Source organism: Petaurus breviceps, unplaced genomic scaffold (assembly GCF_028583685.1).
Source record: "Petaurus breviceps papuanus isolate PSGF00001 unplaced genomic scaffold, PetGlider_PUasm1.0 108, whole genome shotgun sequence".
Taxonomy (NCBI): Eukaryota; Metazoa; Chordata; class Mammalia; order Diprotodontia; family Petauridae; genus Petaurus; species Petaurus breviceps.
Window position 1 is genome coordinate 3,758,577 of NW_027185593.1, and position 13,772 is coordinate 3,772,348.

At 49.6% G+C, this 13,772-nt stretch overlaps 1 protein-coding gene across 4 annotated transcripts; it reads right to left on the minus strand.

The window, feature by feature from the left end:
* Positions 1 to 625: 625 nt before the first annotated feature.
* Positions 626 to 13,727, minus strand: PLEKHJ1 (pleckstrin homology domain containing J1). Of its 4 annotated transcripts, none has more exons than XR_011165760.1 (7): positions 13,504 to 13,727; positions 11,303 to 11,370; positions 6,156 to 6,222; positions 2,632 to 2,722; positions 2,354 to 2,417; positions 1,476 to 1,858; positions 626 to 686 (listed from the first exon to the last, which is right to left on the minus strand). XR_011165760.1 is itself a non-coding variant. In XM_069074602.1 (7 exons), exons 1-7 carry the CDS (start codon positions 13,595 to 13,597, stop codon positions 788 to 790), a joined length of 570 nt encoding a protein of 189 aa, XP_068930703.1. In that variant the 5' UTR covers positions 13,598 to 13,727; the 3' UTR covers positions 626 to 787. The 4 variants fall into 4 exon arrangements, 3 of the variants coding, with proteins under 3 accessions (XP_068930703.1, XP_068930774.1, XP_068930855.1); XM_069074602.1 differs by having other exon boundaries at positions 626 to 913; positions 1,799 to 1,858; XM_069074673.1 differs by having other exon boundaries at positions 626 to 1,858.
* Between the last annotated feature and the right edge of the window lie 45 nt (positions 13,728 to 13,772).

Genomic DNA, 13,772 nt, shown 5'->3' on the forward strand with positions numbered 1-13,772 from the left:
CTCAGCACCCTACCCAGAAATAACTGGCCGTGTAACCTTGAGCAAGTTACTTAACCCCGATTGCTTAAAAAAAAAATCTTAAGAGTCATGTCCAAAGCTAGGAGGGACCTCAGGCCATTAGAGCCACTCTAGCTTCTCCTTGTGCTGCTTCTCCTGTACTTCATCATACCCTATCTCTGGATGTCCTGACACCAGTTAAAAACCTATACAAGAAATCCAGCAGCCCCTAGAGCCATAAAAAAGACTAAAGCCAACACCCACCTCCTCCCTTCCAAGAAACATGGGAAGCAAGGGTGGGGGGGAGGTCGTGCTAATGACTCAGCAGTTCCCCTCTCCAGGGACACTGACCTTGGCTTGGGTGTTGTCCTCACATTTCCTTTTCCATCTTCTAGTCTTCCAGGCACTGACCCTACCCTGACTAAGGCCCCACACAGGCAAATGGGTCTCTTAAAAAACACTCTTTTTTGCCTGGGGTGGAGGAAGGATGTTTGCTCATTTTTGGGAAGCTGCCTCCTCTTCAGGGAGGTGTGGAGAGGCCAACTGGATCATCTGTGGTTGCTCAGGGAGCCCGGGGAAAGGGACCTGTTGCTTCTGTCCTACCAAAGAGGAGTCTCACAAAGGCATCTTGGAAAAAAAAAAAAAAAGACGTTTATTCCAAATACACAAGAGCCTCCCTAGGACAGTACCTGGACAGCCACTTCCCTGACTGAACAGAAGCACCCAAAAGTAGAATCAACAATCACATGGGGTTTGCCCTGCCCCGAGCCATTCACAGCATCATCTAGTATCATACATTCAAGTAGATGGGGAGAGAGAAGTCCAGAGCAAAATGAGCCTGGGCAGGGGCCAGCATCCTCTGGTCCGAGTGTGTTCTCACACCTGCTCTCTCCATCACCCCTTTACCTTGTGAGGCCTGTGGAGGACAGAGGCCAACACAAGACTTGTTTATTTTACTCAAACACTAGCATCCCCTTCCAAGTTCCTGGCCTTGTCAGAAATGAGGAATTTGGCTACCCCAACAGGGTTAGTGGAGGCTTAACTGAGACCTTATAGAGACCAGGGTAGAGGTTGGCCCCCAGCATCCCAAGGGCCTTTTGCTAGGCCTGTTCTACCTTTTCCTCTCACACCTCTTAACTCAGCTGGCATAGTACCTCAGAAGAGACCAGCCTGTCTACCCTCCTTTTACAGATAGGGAAAAGACCTATCCAAGGCAGCACCACTGAGGTGCACAGCCTCTAGGGCCAAGGGATAAGAGGAAAGAAGGCTTGTCCTGGGAAGGGGTGGAAGGGGCCTTTACAACAACCAGGACTTGAATGACAACTCCACAGCAGCACCAAGCTCATTAATGGCTTCCTTCCCCCTTCCACACTGTCTTTACATTTACCTACAGAGGAAATATCCATGGAAACATCTGTCCAAGTAGACTGGTGCTCAGCCCTATCCCTTCCTTCAAGACGAAGCTGTAGCCCTTAAACCTGGGAAGCACTCTGCCCCACCCAGCTCTTCTGAAGGATGCTTGAAGGTTCCTAACTCTAGGCCTTGGTTACTTTTTTTCAACCAGAGAAGAAAAACTACATTTCATCCCCTTCCCTCCTCTGGGCCCAGATTTTGTTGAAACAATCCAGGCAGCCATTGCCAGTCCCAGGGTGAGGTCGTCTGCTGTAGGAGGCCTGAGGTCTGTAAATCCTTTCCTCTTCTTTTCCCCTTCCCTCCCCCCCAACCCTCCAATAGTCACTGGGCTGAATACTGGCAGGGGGTGGGGCAAGGCAGACTTCTTTCTTAGGAGAGATGCTCACGCCTGGTTCGTGTTCAGCTGGAACCTGGCTTCCTCAGAGATGCCATACTGCTCCAGTGGGTCCTGTGGGGAATGAGGGGGTAGAAAAATGAGTCTTGAAGGAGTTCCATTCTATAGGCTCACGTGTGAGGGGGAGAAGGGACTCATTTTCCACCAACCAGGTCATCAGTACAGTTCTTGTTTCTACACTAAGCCTGGGGGTTAGGATGGGGGTTAAAAATGTCATTTCCCATTTGTAAATGAAGGCCAAAATAAACTTTCAGAATAGTCTATAAAGGTACTGAGGCTGCTGGAATTGTCAAGGTGGTCAAGGCTACTGGAGTAGGTGGGTGGGAGAACACTAAGACCAGGTAGGCTTGCCAGAACCTAGGCAAAGGTGATCGTGACTGTGTCTAGGAGCTAAGCCCTCCCTCTGGGCCTTAGGAGCAAAGCTTTTGTCCCTCCTATTAACCTGTCCCCACCAGTGGGGTTGTTTGGAAAAGGCCTTCAACCCTATCTCACAACTAGGATCAGAAACCTGGATCTCGAGAGGACAAGATCCTTTCCCGGAATATTCACCTTTCCCGTCATCTTCTGGATCTCATTCCTATAAAAGATGAGGCTTCTCCTCATGAACTCGTAGCTGGACAGGGAGAAGCACAAAGAAGGGGCATCAGGGAGGAAACCAGTGCAGGTCTGCTTGTCTTTAGCCTCCCCTCAGGCTGTCTTTAGCCTGCCCTGCCCTTCCTGCCTTCTTCCTGCCCCCAGCTCCCCTCCTTCAGAACGTCCTCTGTGCACAGGAAGTGCTCCTTCCATGACACCCACCCAGTCAGTGAAAGCTCATTCCCCAAACCTACCTTGCCCTCCTCAGGGCATCAATCCACTCCTGACACTGTTCCTCACTGCTGCACTCAAAGTAGTATTTCCTGTCTGGTTCCTCAATGAAACCTATATGGCAAAAGAGAGGGAGCCCCCTGAGCTGGGGACAAACCAACAGGAAGCTGCTGGCTGTGGCCTACCACCCTGGGGCCGCCAGCAGAAGCCAGTGGCCAGGGAAAGCCACCCCTTTCATTTTCCTGCTCCCTTCCCAGTGCCTGAACAAGAAGCTCTCGATTGTGTGGGCTGCCAAGCCAGCAGGAGTACCGGACTGGTGTAGAGGGAACTGTCCTAGACACAAGAGGCAGGTGTGATGATGGGGGCTTTCGCCCATCTAGATATGGAAAGGTCTCTTGGGTGGCTAGGTAGAGCAATGAATATAGCACCAACTCTGGAGTCAGGAGAACTTGAGTTCAAATATGGCCTCAGACAATTAACACTTACTAGCCGTGTGACCTTGGGGAAGTCAGTTAACCCCAAGTGCCTTGCCCTTCCCCCTCCAAAAAGAAAAAAAAAAAAAGGTCTCTCTATTTGAAAAGCAGAGCAGCTGAGAAGAGGCCTCACTAGCAAACTCCTCTTTCAGGGAAGAGAGGAAACAATGCAAGGAACATGACTGTTCCAGACTTGATTCTCATCTTTCAAGGACAGGTACATGAAGTGGCGATAACCATGGCAGGCTGGACATTCTAATTGATGTCCTTGACTTGAGGGCATTAGTTTTCAAAGAGTTAGGATGTGCCTGAGACTTTCAAAGGGAATTTAGCATGAGAGGAGCCCATACCACAACTTGGTGAACCCATCTCAACTGGTCATGAAAAAGAAAAGGGAAGAGGGAGGGCTTAAGAACAAATGTGGCAAAACAAGGGATGAATCAAGGGGAAGTAATGGGGAACAGCAGCAGCAGCACAGTCCTGTAAATGTATACAGAGGAAAAGAGAAACGGCCTTTTTAAGCCATGAGATAAAAGAAAATGACAAAAGGAACTGGGTCTCTGAAGGAAACCTGACCTTTCCCACTGTCCTTGGACCCCGACTGTCACAGCCAGGAAGACGATGGGGTGAGAGCAGGGACATACAACTACTTTACTCTGATTTTTGTCCAGTTTCCTCTATAAAGCAGACTCCTCGGACTGGGAAAGGCAGAACCAAAATGAACAGAACTGAAGCTTCGTGAGGAGATAATGTTCTTAATGAATCCAGGTCATCGGCATAGATGACCTGCACCCCAGGAATGAATGCACTTGCTTAATGAACTACTGCTACTGATCTTGGAAGTCACAGGAAATAGTGATCTGGGCCAGGAGATGGGCAGAGACGGATTTTCAAAAAAGGAGAAGTAGATACGTAAAAAAAATTATGACGAGGAATTCCAGAATTCCTTATTACAAGAATAATTTGTGGGATGGGGAAATGGTCATTCCCTGTGAGGCAACATCAAGGACAAACAAACCATTCTATTTCAACCTCATTAACATTTCTAACAGCAAAGTTGTAACGATCAAGCCTAAAAGATCTGGCTACTCCGGTCAATGCAATGGCCTAAGACAATTCCAAAGGAACTGTGATGAAAAGCTGTCCACTTCCAGAGAGAGCACTGATGAGCTCTGAGTGCAAACTGAAGTATGACGTCCTCTCCTTTCTTTTTAATGATTTGGCTAATATGGAAACCTTGTGTATGCTTTCACATGTACAACTGATAGCATATGGCTTGTCTTCTCAGTGGGGCGTGGAGGGATGAGAGGGGGAGAGAATTTGGAATTCAAAATTTAAAAAGAAAAGAGTGCTACAAATAATTAAGTTTTGGGGATGGTTGGGGGGGGTGAGGGTTACTAGACTGATAAATCAGGGTAACACTGTAGACATTGTCAACAAGATGAAATTTAACAGGGAGAAAAGACCCACACATGAGTCTGACAAAATCAGCTTCAAAAGTAACGGGTGGTGGAGACATGCCTAGATAAATTCTAGTATTTTAGTGAACCACCCACTCCAGGACTCAGTAGTGTGATGTGTTCAAAAACTGATCAAAAAGCTGCATGGATAGAAATTTCGAGTCTACACAGAGACACCCAACAGGCTTCTGTCCTCATCAGGAGCACCCGGGGTATGATTGTGTATGACTATGGAGGTAAGACCAGGATGATTCAAGTGCCATGAAAACAACTGAGAGTGTTTAGCCTGAGGAAGGGAAGACTAGACTTGGGGGAAGCATGGAAGATGGGCTGTCCCTGGGGAAAGACTTGCTATTTGGGTTCAGAGGACAGACTAAGAACAGCAAGAGGAAGAATTGGGCTCAGCCCAAGCAAAAAGCTGTTCATGTGGCACTTATGGAATGGGCTGGCTTGGGGGAGGGGGGTTGGCGATGAGCTCCCTGTGGCTGGTTGTATCCCAGAGATGTCACAGATTCTAATTTGGAAGCTCGGTAGATGTTGGGGTAAATTACTTCCAAGGGACCCAACTCTGACATTCTATGCCTTACAGGATTAAGGACTCCACAAATTCCCCTTCCAGTATAGATTTACTGTGAAAAAGGGATCTAGAAAAAGACTATGCTTAGCCCAAAGGAAAGGTTCCAAAGGTGGAATTTTAGCTGTTTGTGGGCATGGTCTTCAGATCAGAGGATTCAGGGCTTGTCCAGTCCCCTCCTCCTGGGGGCACCAGAGAAGGGGAAATGACTCACCCACGGCTATATGTGTGATCATAAATTTGATCCCCCCTCCCCCCCCACCTGACTCCATTACCCGCAGTGGCCCTCCAGCCTGCTGTGTCAGGCCAACTTTATGGTATGGTGGGTGGTCAGACTGCGCACCTCTGACAAAGGGGTAAGATCTGGTGGCAGAGAAAAGGTATCATCACAAGTGTTAAGTGGAAGGAAGGGCTACTTGCCCTCCTGATGACAGGACGTGGGGGATGAGCTGAGTCCCTATGAAGGTATAGCTAAGGGGGCAAGAGGAGATCCCCAGGTGGGAGCACCAGCTGGCCAAAGCTGAGAGCTCAGGCTGACCTTGAGAAGAGGAAGGGCCCTGGGTGCAGAGCGCTCACACAAAGGACACTTGTTTCTTAGGAGGACTGGGAGGAGCCAGCTTGGAGCCTCTGCTATCACAAGGTCAAGCCACCCAGTAGAAGCAGCCTGGTCTAGGTGTGAGGAGGGGCCCAAGAAGAAAATGTTGGGCTGGGGGCCAGGGTCCCCAGCCCATCTCTTTTCTCAGAGGCCTGAGCACAGGTTTCTGAGGTTGGCACAATGCTTAGGGAGGGGTGGGGCTCAAGTGGCCTAGTTCCTCTTCCCCTGCCAGGCAGCTGGGGGACCCCAGAAGGGCCAAGAGGAAACAGAGAGCCCTGCACCACCCTTCCCCAGGGTTAGAGAGCATTCCCTGGAGCTGCTCTCTCCACCATCACCACCACCAACCCAAGCCCTGGATCCACATTTATCAGACTGAAGGCAGGCACCAGGGGTTCGCTCTTTCCTTCCCCCTGGGGTCTAAGAACACCCCTCCTTCCAGACTCACTGATAGAGAAGCCACTTGGCTCTTCCTTGGCAATCCGGCAGTGTTCTAGAAGCAGGGCTCCGATGGGCTGACAAGACAGAACAATGGAAAAAGGAGAAAGCTAAGTTAAGTGCCCTCAGTTTAGGAGCCTGCAGTCTGGGAACAAGACAAGGAATCCTCCTATCTGTATGGTGCTTCAAGGCTTTCCCCAGCCCTTGCCCTCACCACACCCTGTAAGGTATGATCCTTGGGGGCTGCTGGGTCTCCTCTAAAGCATCGGGTCAGAGATGGGGAAGCTGAGTGGGCAAAGCCAGGAAACAAACCCAGGTTTTCCACATCAACTGGTCTTTTATTCTATCATAGCGGTCAGTTTCCATACCTGACAGACGAAAACACTGAGAGCTCAGAGACATAGCAATCTGCTGAAGGTGCTCTTCTCACTGGGGCTAGGTCCTTATTACCCATCTGTCAAGGCTCCTGGGAACACTCTAGTTTACTGCATGGGGTCAAGGGTTCATTCCTCAAGGGGAACAGCCACTAGCCCTTATGCCACCTAGTACAACCCTGGCCCCCAGGGCAGGGACTGGCTCTGCCCCCACCCTGTGCCAATTAAAAGCTGACCTGAGGTTATTAACTGCAGAACAAAAACAGGTTTGGCTTCCACCTTCAGGGTCATACAGCCCAGGGATGTGGGGGAGGTATCCTAAGCAGGAAAGAACAAGCTTTTCAGAGGTCCTCTGGCCCAACGTGCTCATTTTTCAGAAGAGGAAATTCGTGTCCAGAGAGTTTTGTAAAAGGTCAGTCAGTTGGCAGGTGACCGGGTTAGGATTAAAACTTAGACCTTCCACGCCTAAAGTTAGTGTACTTTTTGCTTACACCACTGCCAACTGGCACAGCACACGGCGGGTTCTTAACACTTGTTGATTAATAATTGACTTGGGCTTCTTTGTGCCAGAGTCACTGGTTAACATACCACCTCCTGTGACCTAGAACTATCCTAAGGAAGGGGGAACAGGAGCCCAGAGGTAAAGCTGGATGGATCTCGTGACTCATAAAGAATATTGGGAATACAGCAGGTAAAAAGGAAGCCAAGGATCCTGGGTAAAAAGCAATGACCTGGAAGCTGGACAGCCCCAGAACTATCACTACTGGGACTTGGGCAAATCATTTCCCTTTTCTTGGCCAATTTCCTCATCTTTAAAGTCCTTCCAGGTCTGAAATTTTCTGGGTGGTACCTCCAGGAAATGCTAAAAAACAAACGCCCACCAATCATCATGGTATAAATAGAATTAAGTTCATCATCCCCATCTCCCAATGACTCCTTTCCGCCCCTTTAAGGTCCTGCTATGAGACAGTCTGGGGTTACCTGTGAAAGAGGGCTTGATGAGGCTACGTCCCACATCCCTGCTGTCTCACTACATGGGCAGGACCCAATCCCTAAAGGGAAATTCATATTCCTGAAAGCCAGTGCTGCTACAACACCACAATCCATCTGTAGGGAGAGGCCCCAGTACAAATCCTGACTCTGTCACTTGCGACTAACTTTGTGGGAAGTCATCTGACTGCACTGGGCCTCCTTGAGGTCCCTTCCAGCTCTAAGCCTCAGAAATTAGGATCCCTGAGTACAGGATGCAGAGTGAGACAACCACTGGCCTTGAAGAACTGGGCACACTTCATTACAACCTCATTTCTTCTGACAAAAGAAGCCTATGCATGAGGGTGACCCAGAGCAAGCCCCAAGGCTGTGAAGAGCACTGGGTCTGGCCCCCTGATCCTGCTTTGGACCTGTACTCCCTGGCACTTACCCCCTCTGGCTTCAGTCTCCTCACTGGAAGAATTAGGGGTTTGGAACAGGCAACTTCTCAGATCTCTCCTGGCTCATATCTGCGTTATAACCCCAGGTTTGGGGCTCTTCTCCCCACCAGGTGCTGCCTATGGCTGCTCCAGCAGCAGCACCTAGAACATTTTGCTGGGGATGCCCTTCTCTAGGACATACAGGTGCCCAGCCCTAGACCTGAGTGGGATGTGGCTCAAATCCTACCAACAGACAAGGAAGGCTGCCCTGACCTTTTTACTGTATGAGTAAAAAAAAAATCTAGCTCCAGGGGTCCTTTACTTCCAAAAATATTTTCACTGTGCACAGTGGGGAAATTCTCCCTACTGTCTTCAAGGCGCTCCTTGGGTGGTAGCCAGGAACATATAAAACAAGTGATTTTAATTTTTTTTTTTGTGGCTTTTTGTCACTGGTCATCTAGTAAAGCCTTTGGAACCCTTTGCAAAATGATGGTTTTAACTGAACAAAATAAAAACCACAGCATTATAATGCAAACCAATTATGGTGAAATAGTTATAAAAAACAAACAAGAAATAAATACCACACACACATGGAAGTTCACAAGTTCCACTTTAAGAATCCCTGATAACTTCTTAGCCCAAGGTTTAAAAGAACAAGTGTTAAAAGCTTTCCCAAGCCTTCTCTTCCCTCCTCAGGTCTACTACACCTTCCCCTGACCTCTAACTTTACTTTATGCATTTCAATGGGAGGGTGTCTTCCTCCCACTCTTTTCAATGAAAACCCCTAGACATCATCCTCCCCCACTTTTCCTCCTCTCCTTCTATCTCTGACAAAGAGGGGCCCCTTCTCCTTACCAAGGCTGACCCCTCTCCACATTCCCTCTATCCCAGCCCTTCCAGTCTCTCCCAGCAGACTTCATCCTCAATCACTTCTCCCTCCAATTTTCAACCTTTCCTTATCAAATGGCTCCTTCTTTACTCCCTTCAGACAAGGCCAAGGTTCCCCATCCTCAAAAACCTCTCACATGTCCTCTTTATCTTTGCTCTCCTCCTCAAACTCCAGGAAAAAGCTATCTACTCCACTTCCTCTTCTGTCTTCCTCTTTAGCCACCTATTAATCTAGCTCTGGACCCCAAATGAAACAGCTCTCTTCAGTCTTCTCAATGATTTCTTAATTGCCATATCAATAGTCAACAAACTATAGATGCAGCTAGGTGGCCCAGTGGAGCACTGGAGTTAGAAAACACCTGAGTTCAAATCTGACCTCAGACACTTCCTAGCTGTGTGACCCTGGGCAAGTCCCTTAACCCCACCCCATCTACCTCAGTTTCCTCACCTGTAAAATGAGCTGGAGAAGAAAATGGCAAACCATTCCAGTATCTTGGCCCAGAAACCCCTAAATGGGGTCATAAGAGTCAGACACCACTTAGCCCTCATCCTTGCATGTGACATTGCTCACCGCCCTTTCCTCCTGGATATTCCCAACCCTCCACACTTGCCTCCTACCTGTCTGACTCCTCCTCCTCAGTCTCTGGAGCTGGCTCACCATCCCTATCACCCCCCCTAACTGTATCGGTGTTTAGCTCCTTCATCAGATTTACTAAAAAAAAAAAAAAAGTTCACAGACTCCAGGTAAAGAATCCCTTGTGTGGAGAGAAAGAGGGTGACTTCAATTTTAGACTAGCTGAGATGAAGCTGCTTGGGCACATCCTGTCTGAAATGTCCATCAGGCAATTGGTGATGCATGACTGAAGCTTGGGAGAGATTGGGGCTGGATGTATATATGTGGGTGTCATCTGCAGAGTGATGGCAATTAAACCTGTATTTTCAGGCTAGCTGATTTCTTTTGTAAGCTTATCATTTTATATTATGCACTTAAAAACATTATTCTAAGAGATCCATAGCACAAAAAACATCAAGAACTCCCTGCCCTAGACTAGGGGTAGGGAACCTGTGGCCTATAGCCAAATGTGGCCTTCTAAGTCCTTGGGTTCCCCCTAGGGATTTGCCACTTGGGGCCTCAAGGCCAAAGGTTCCCTCCCTCCCCCGTCCTAAACCCTCCCCATGTCTGTGGAGGGCACCATCAACCTTCCAGTCTCCCAGCAGCCTCTTGGACTCCTCACTCATCCTCATCTTACACATCCAATCAGTCACTAGATTTTGCCCCTTCTACTTTCATAATATCTCTCCTTTCTGACCCTTTCTCTCTACTCATAACCTACCCCTCTCATTTAGGCCGTCATCGTGTCTCTACAAAATTATTACAGCAGCCCCCTAATCGGACTCTGTGCCTCAAACCTCTCTTCACTGCAGTTGGCCTTATACACTGTCAGTGTAGTTCTCCTTAAATGCCAACATGATTCCCCTATTTCCCACGTCTAGTGGCCCTACCATCTGATATAAACTCCTTTATGCAGCTGTTAAAGCTCTATATAGCCTGGTTTTGTTGCACATGACTCCCCTTTCCACACCCCTGTGATTCAGCCACATTGGCCTCTGTTCTCCACATTTCTCCATCTCCAATCTCCACACCTTTGCACTGGAAGCCCCCCATGCTTGGAATGCACTCCCTCATCCCGGTCCCATAAGAGTCTCCCTCTTCCTTAAGATGCAGCTCAAATGTCATCTTGTGCACGAAGCCTTTGCCAGGGGCTTCCCTCCCAACTACTGTGTATTTGACTCCCTGACATATATTTTCATTTATTCACATTATATTTTCAATGCTCTTTTTGTCTCCCCCATCAGAGTATGAGCTGCTGTTTTCTTCTTTTTCCTTGAAGCCTGAGTACCTGTCATGGAGCAGATAATTTGGTTGATGGTCCTTGTGCTGCCACAGCTGGGCTGTGACACTTTGAGTCAGTCATGTAACCTCTGTGGACCGAAGCTTCCAGTTGTGTTGTGAGTAGCACATGAAATACTAACCAGGGGGGTGGGAAGAGCCCTGACCATGGGATCCTGTTCTAGCTCAATCTCTGTCTCACTGGGTGATGGTGGCAAAATCACTCTTTGTTGCCGCAGTTTTCCTCATCTATCAAACTGGGGGTGGGGAGGCAGGAGTGGGGAGGTGGACACAGTATACTTAAGGAACCATCTGGGTCACCTATTTACTTGGAAAAACATATAGTAACATTATCTACATTCTATTGTATTTTTATTTATTTTATTCAATATTTCCCAATTGTTTTTTAACACTCAGCAATGCTGTGGGCCAAATATCTAACACTCTGAATCAGACTATATTATTGCTAAGATTTATTCCAGATCAAAATGTTCTGGGTACAAAGGTCCTGCCTGCTTAGAGGCTCTATGCTGCTGTACTGGATGGGGAGGCCCTATTCTACACCGTCACAGGCTGTGGCCCAGGACCCTCCTACCTCTGCTTCATCCGTCCGGAAATAAAAGAGGAAATTCACCACTAGCTTCACGAGCCTCCTTTTCACCACTGGGGGAGAGATCAAAAAAGAACGTGGAAGTTGGGTACTGTAGGGAAATCCCAGAGAGCCCCTTCCCAGAGCACAGGTGAGACCAGGCTTCTCCCCTCAGCCTTCCCACCCTTGCCTCAGGCTCCTCCCCAAAATAACAGTATCCACATAGCCTCTTCCACGACAGTCTGACCTAGTTTAAGGAGAGGGGATGGCAGAACAGAAAAGTAAAGCAAGGTGGAATGCCGTGGGGAAAATCCAAAAATAGAAACTCCTGCCCTACCACACCCTCCTCTCATCCCAAAGAGCGAAGTACCATTCTTCATCAAAGAGATGAAGTACATTCATCTGTGCAGAGTATATCTGTCCAGGCTGAGAATAGCTATTTTAGGGGTTGACTTGATTCTTATTTAGTCACCCAAGGGAGTTCCTGTAGCTCCCACTGTAGCCTTTTCCAGACTAAGGACAAATGCTCTCTAGAAAGAGGAGCCCCATTCCAGGGCAGAGTTGGAAGCATGACCATCTGGAAAGGGTGGAGGCAGGCTTGGGGTGGAGTGGGATGGTCAGTGCAGAGACAGGGCCAAGGAGGGGCTGGGATGGAGGATTCTCTCTGGAAAGGCTGGGTGGGAGAGTCTTATACGGAGGCTAGACAGGGAAGTTCTCTGTAAAAGGGCAGCTGGGACAGAGGGCCTGGAAGAGCCCAAGGGGAGGTTACACAGAAGGACTCTGAGGGCTGCTGAGCCTGGAGGCTTAGATATAGAAACTTGTTTAAGACTGTGGCTCTAGGAGGTTATGGCTGTTGTTTCAGTCACATCCACTTTGGGGTTGTCCCTGCAAAGATACTGGTGTGGTTTGCCATTTCCTTCTCCAGATCACTTTATAGATAAGGAAACTGAGACACAGGGTTAAGTGACTTGCTCATGGTCACACTGCTAGTAAGTGTCTGATTAGTCTTCCTGACTCCTGATTCCAAACCCAGTGTTCTATGTACAGGGCCACCTAAGAGACTATTGACATTATTTCTGTTTATTTAGGGGGCAGTCACCACGGTGGTTTGCAAGGCCATTATTTTTCCCTGCAAATATTTATATTCCATTTTTACAGCTTCATTAGTAGTTTGATTAGAAGGATTTTTCTTTGGGAGAACTTGGGAGCTTAGAATGCTGTATATAAGTTGCGGTAAACTTTCCTGAATTCAGAAGGAAAAGAGGATAGGGACTAACAGATTAAAGGAGGAGAAAGTCAGATGAACAAGATCAATGATTTAGACTTTTTCATGTAATGCCTTAGGTTTATAGATGAGGGAACTAAAAGGCTGTGATTTCCATGGAGGTGGAGGGGGCTTGCGTCAGGGCTTAGTTTGGGGAGGCTGAAGCTAGGATCTTGGGAGAATGTACAATGGGGTGACTATGAGTGGGGGGGGATTATAGTTTGGGGAAGCCGAGTAGGTTGTGAACCTAGCTATGACCCTGACAAGATTGTGGGAAGGTGGTGAAGGGGAGACAGGCAGGTTTGCTCACTGGGGGGGCTGAAGCTGGAAGGCTGTGAACATGGAAGTGGGGGGGGGGGTGGGGCAGGGGGGCCGGGGGGGGGGGCGGGGGGGGGGGGGGGGGGTGGGGCAGGGTGGCTCAGGCTGGTGACTTGGGAGGCTCTGTACACAGGGCGTCCCTGAGGGGGTCAGGCAGGAGGGATGCAGCGGGGTACTGATGCTCGTGCCCTGGAAGGTTCTGTACACAGGGTGACCCTGGGAGGTGCGGTGGAGTTTAGGATAGGGTCTCGGTGAGGGGGGCTGAAGCTGGTGGTCTAGAAGGCTCCGTATAAAGGGACAACCCTGGGGGATCATACAAGGGGAGGCAGGCAGGCGGGGCTGGGGGGTGAGTTCCTGGGAGGAAGGGGCTGAAGCTGGTGGTCTAGGAGGCTCCGTACACAGGGCGATCCCGGAGGATCATACAAGGGGGGGAAGGAAGGTGGGCCTGGGGGGGGGAGGAGTTCTTGGGGGGCAGGGACTGAGTCTGGTGGCCTGGAAGGCTCAGTACACAGGGACGATCCTGGGGGCTCCTGCAGGGGGGCAGAGATGGGCAGTCCCTGGGGGGCCGCAGCCCCTGCCTCCCGGGCGCCCTCCCACCCGGGCCCGGCCTTCCCGCGGCTCTCACCGCTGCCCTTCTTGGGGACCCGCATCCCGATTTCCGCCGCCTTCTCTGCCGGCTGTCGGGACAGCGCCTGGAGCTCCTTCTCGTTGTACCGCATCCTGAAGGCGAAGGGAGGTGGGAGAACTCGTGGCCACGTCGGGAATCCCGCTCCAGCTCCGGCTCCGGCTCCGGCCTCCGGCCGCCCGCCAGTCTCGGCCGGGCCGCTCCCCACTCCGCCCCTCCCTTCCTCCCTCTCCTGTTCCCTCCGCCCCTAGGGCTCTGCTTTGTCCATG

What these genes read in the sequence shown, in the direction of transcription:
- PLEKHJ1 (XM_069074602.1), bottom strand. Translation starts at nt 13,597, where the DNA reads ATGCGGTACAACGAGAAGGAGCTCCAGGCGCTGTCCCGACAGCCGGCA. An exon ending in GATGCCCTGAGGAGGGCAAG is followed by an intron (nt 2,418 to 2,631) that starts GTAGGTTTGGGG and finishes CTCCCTGTCCAG; the next exon opens with CTACGAGTTCATGAGGAGAA. An exon ending in TCCAGCTGAACACGAACCAG is followed by an intron (nt 914 to 1,798) that starts GCGTGAGCATCT and finishes TGTCCTCCACAG; the next exon opens with GCCTCACAAGGTAAAGGGGT.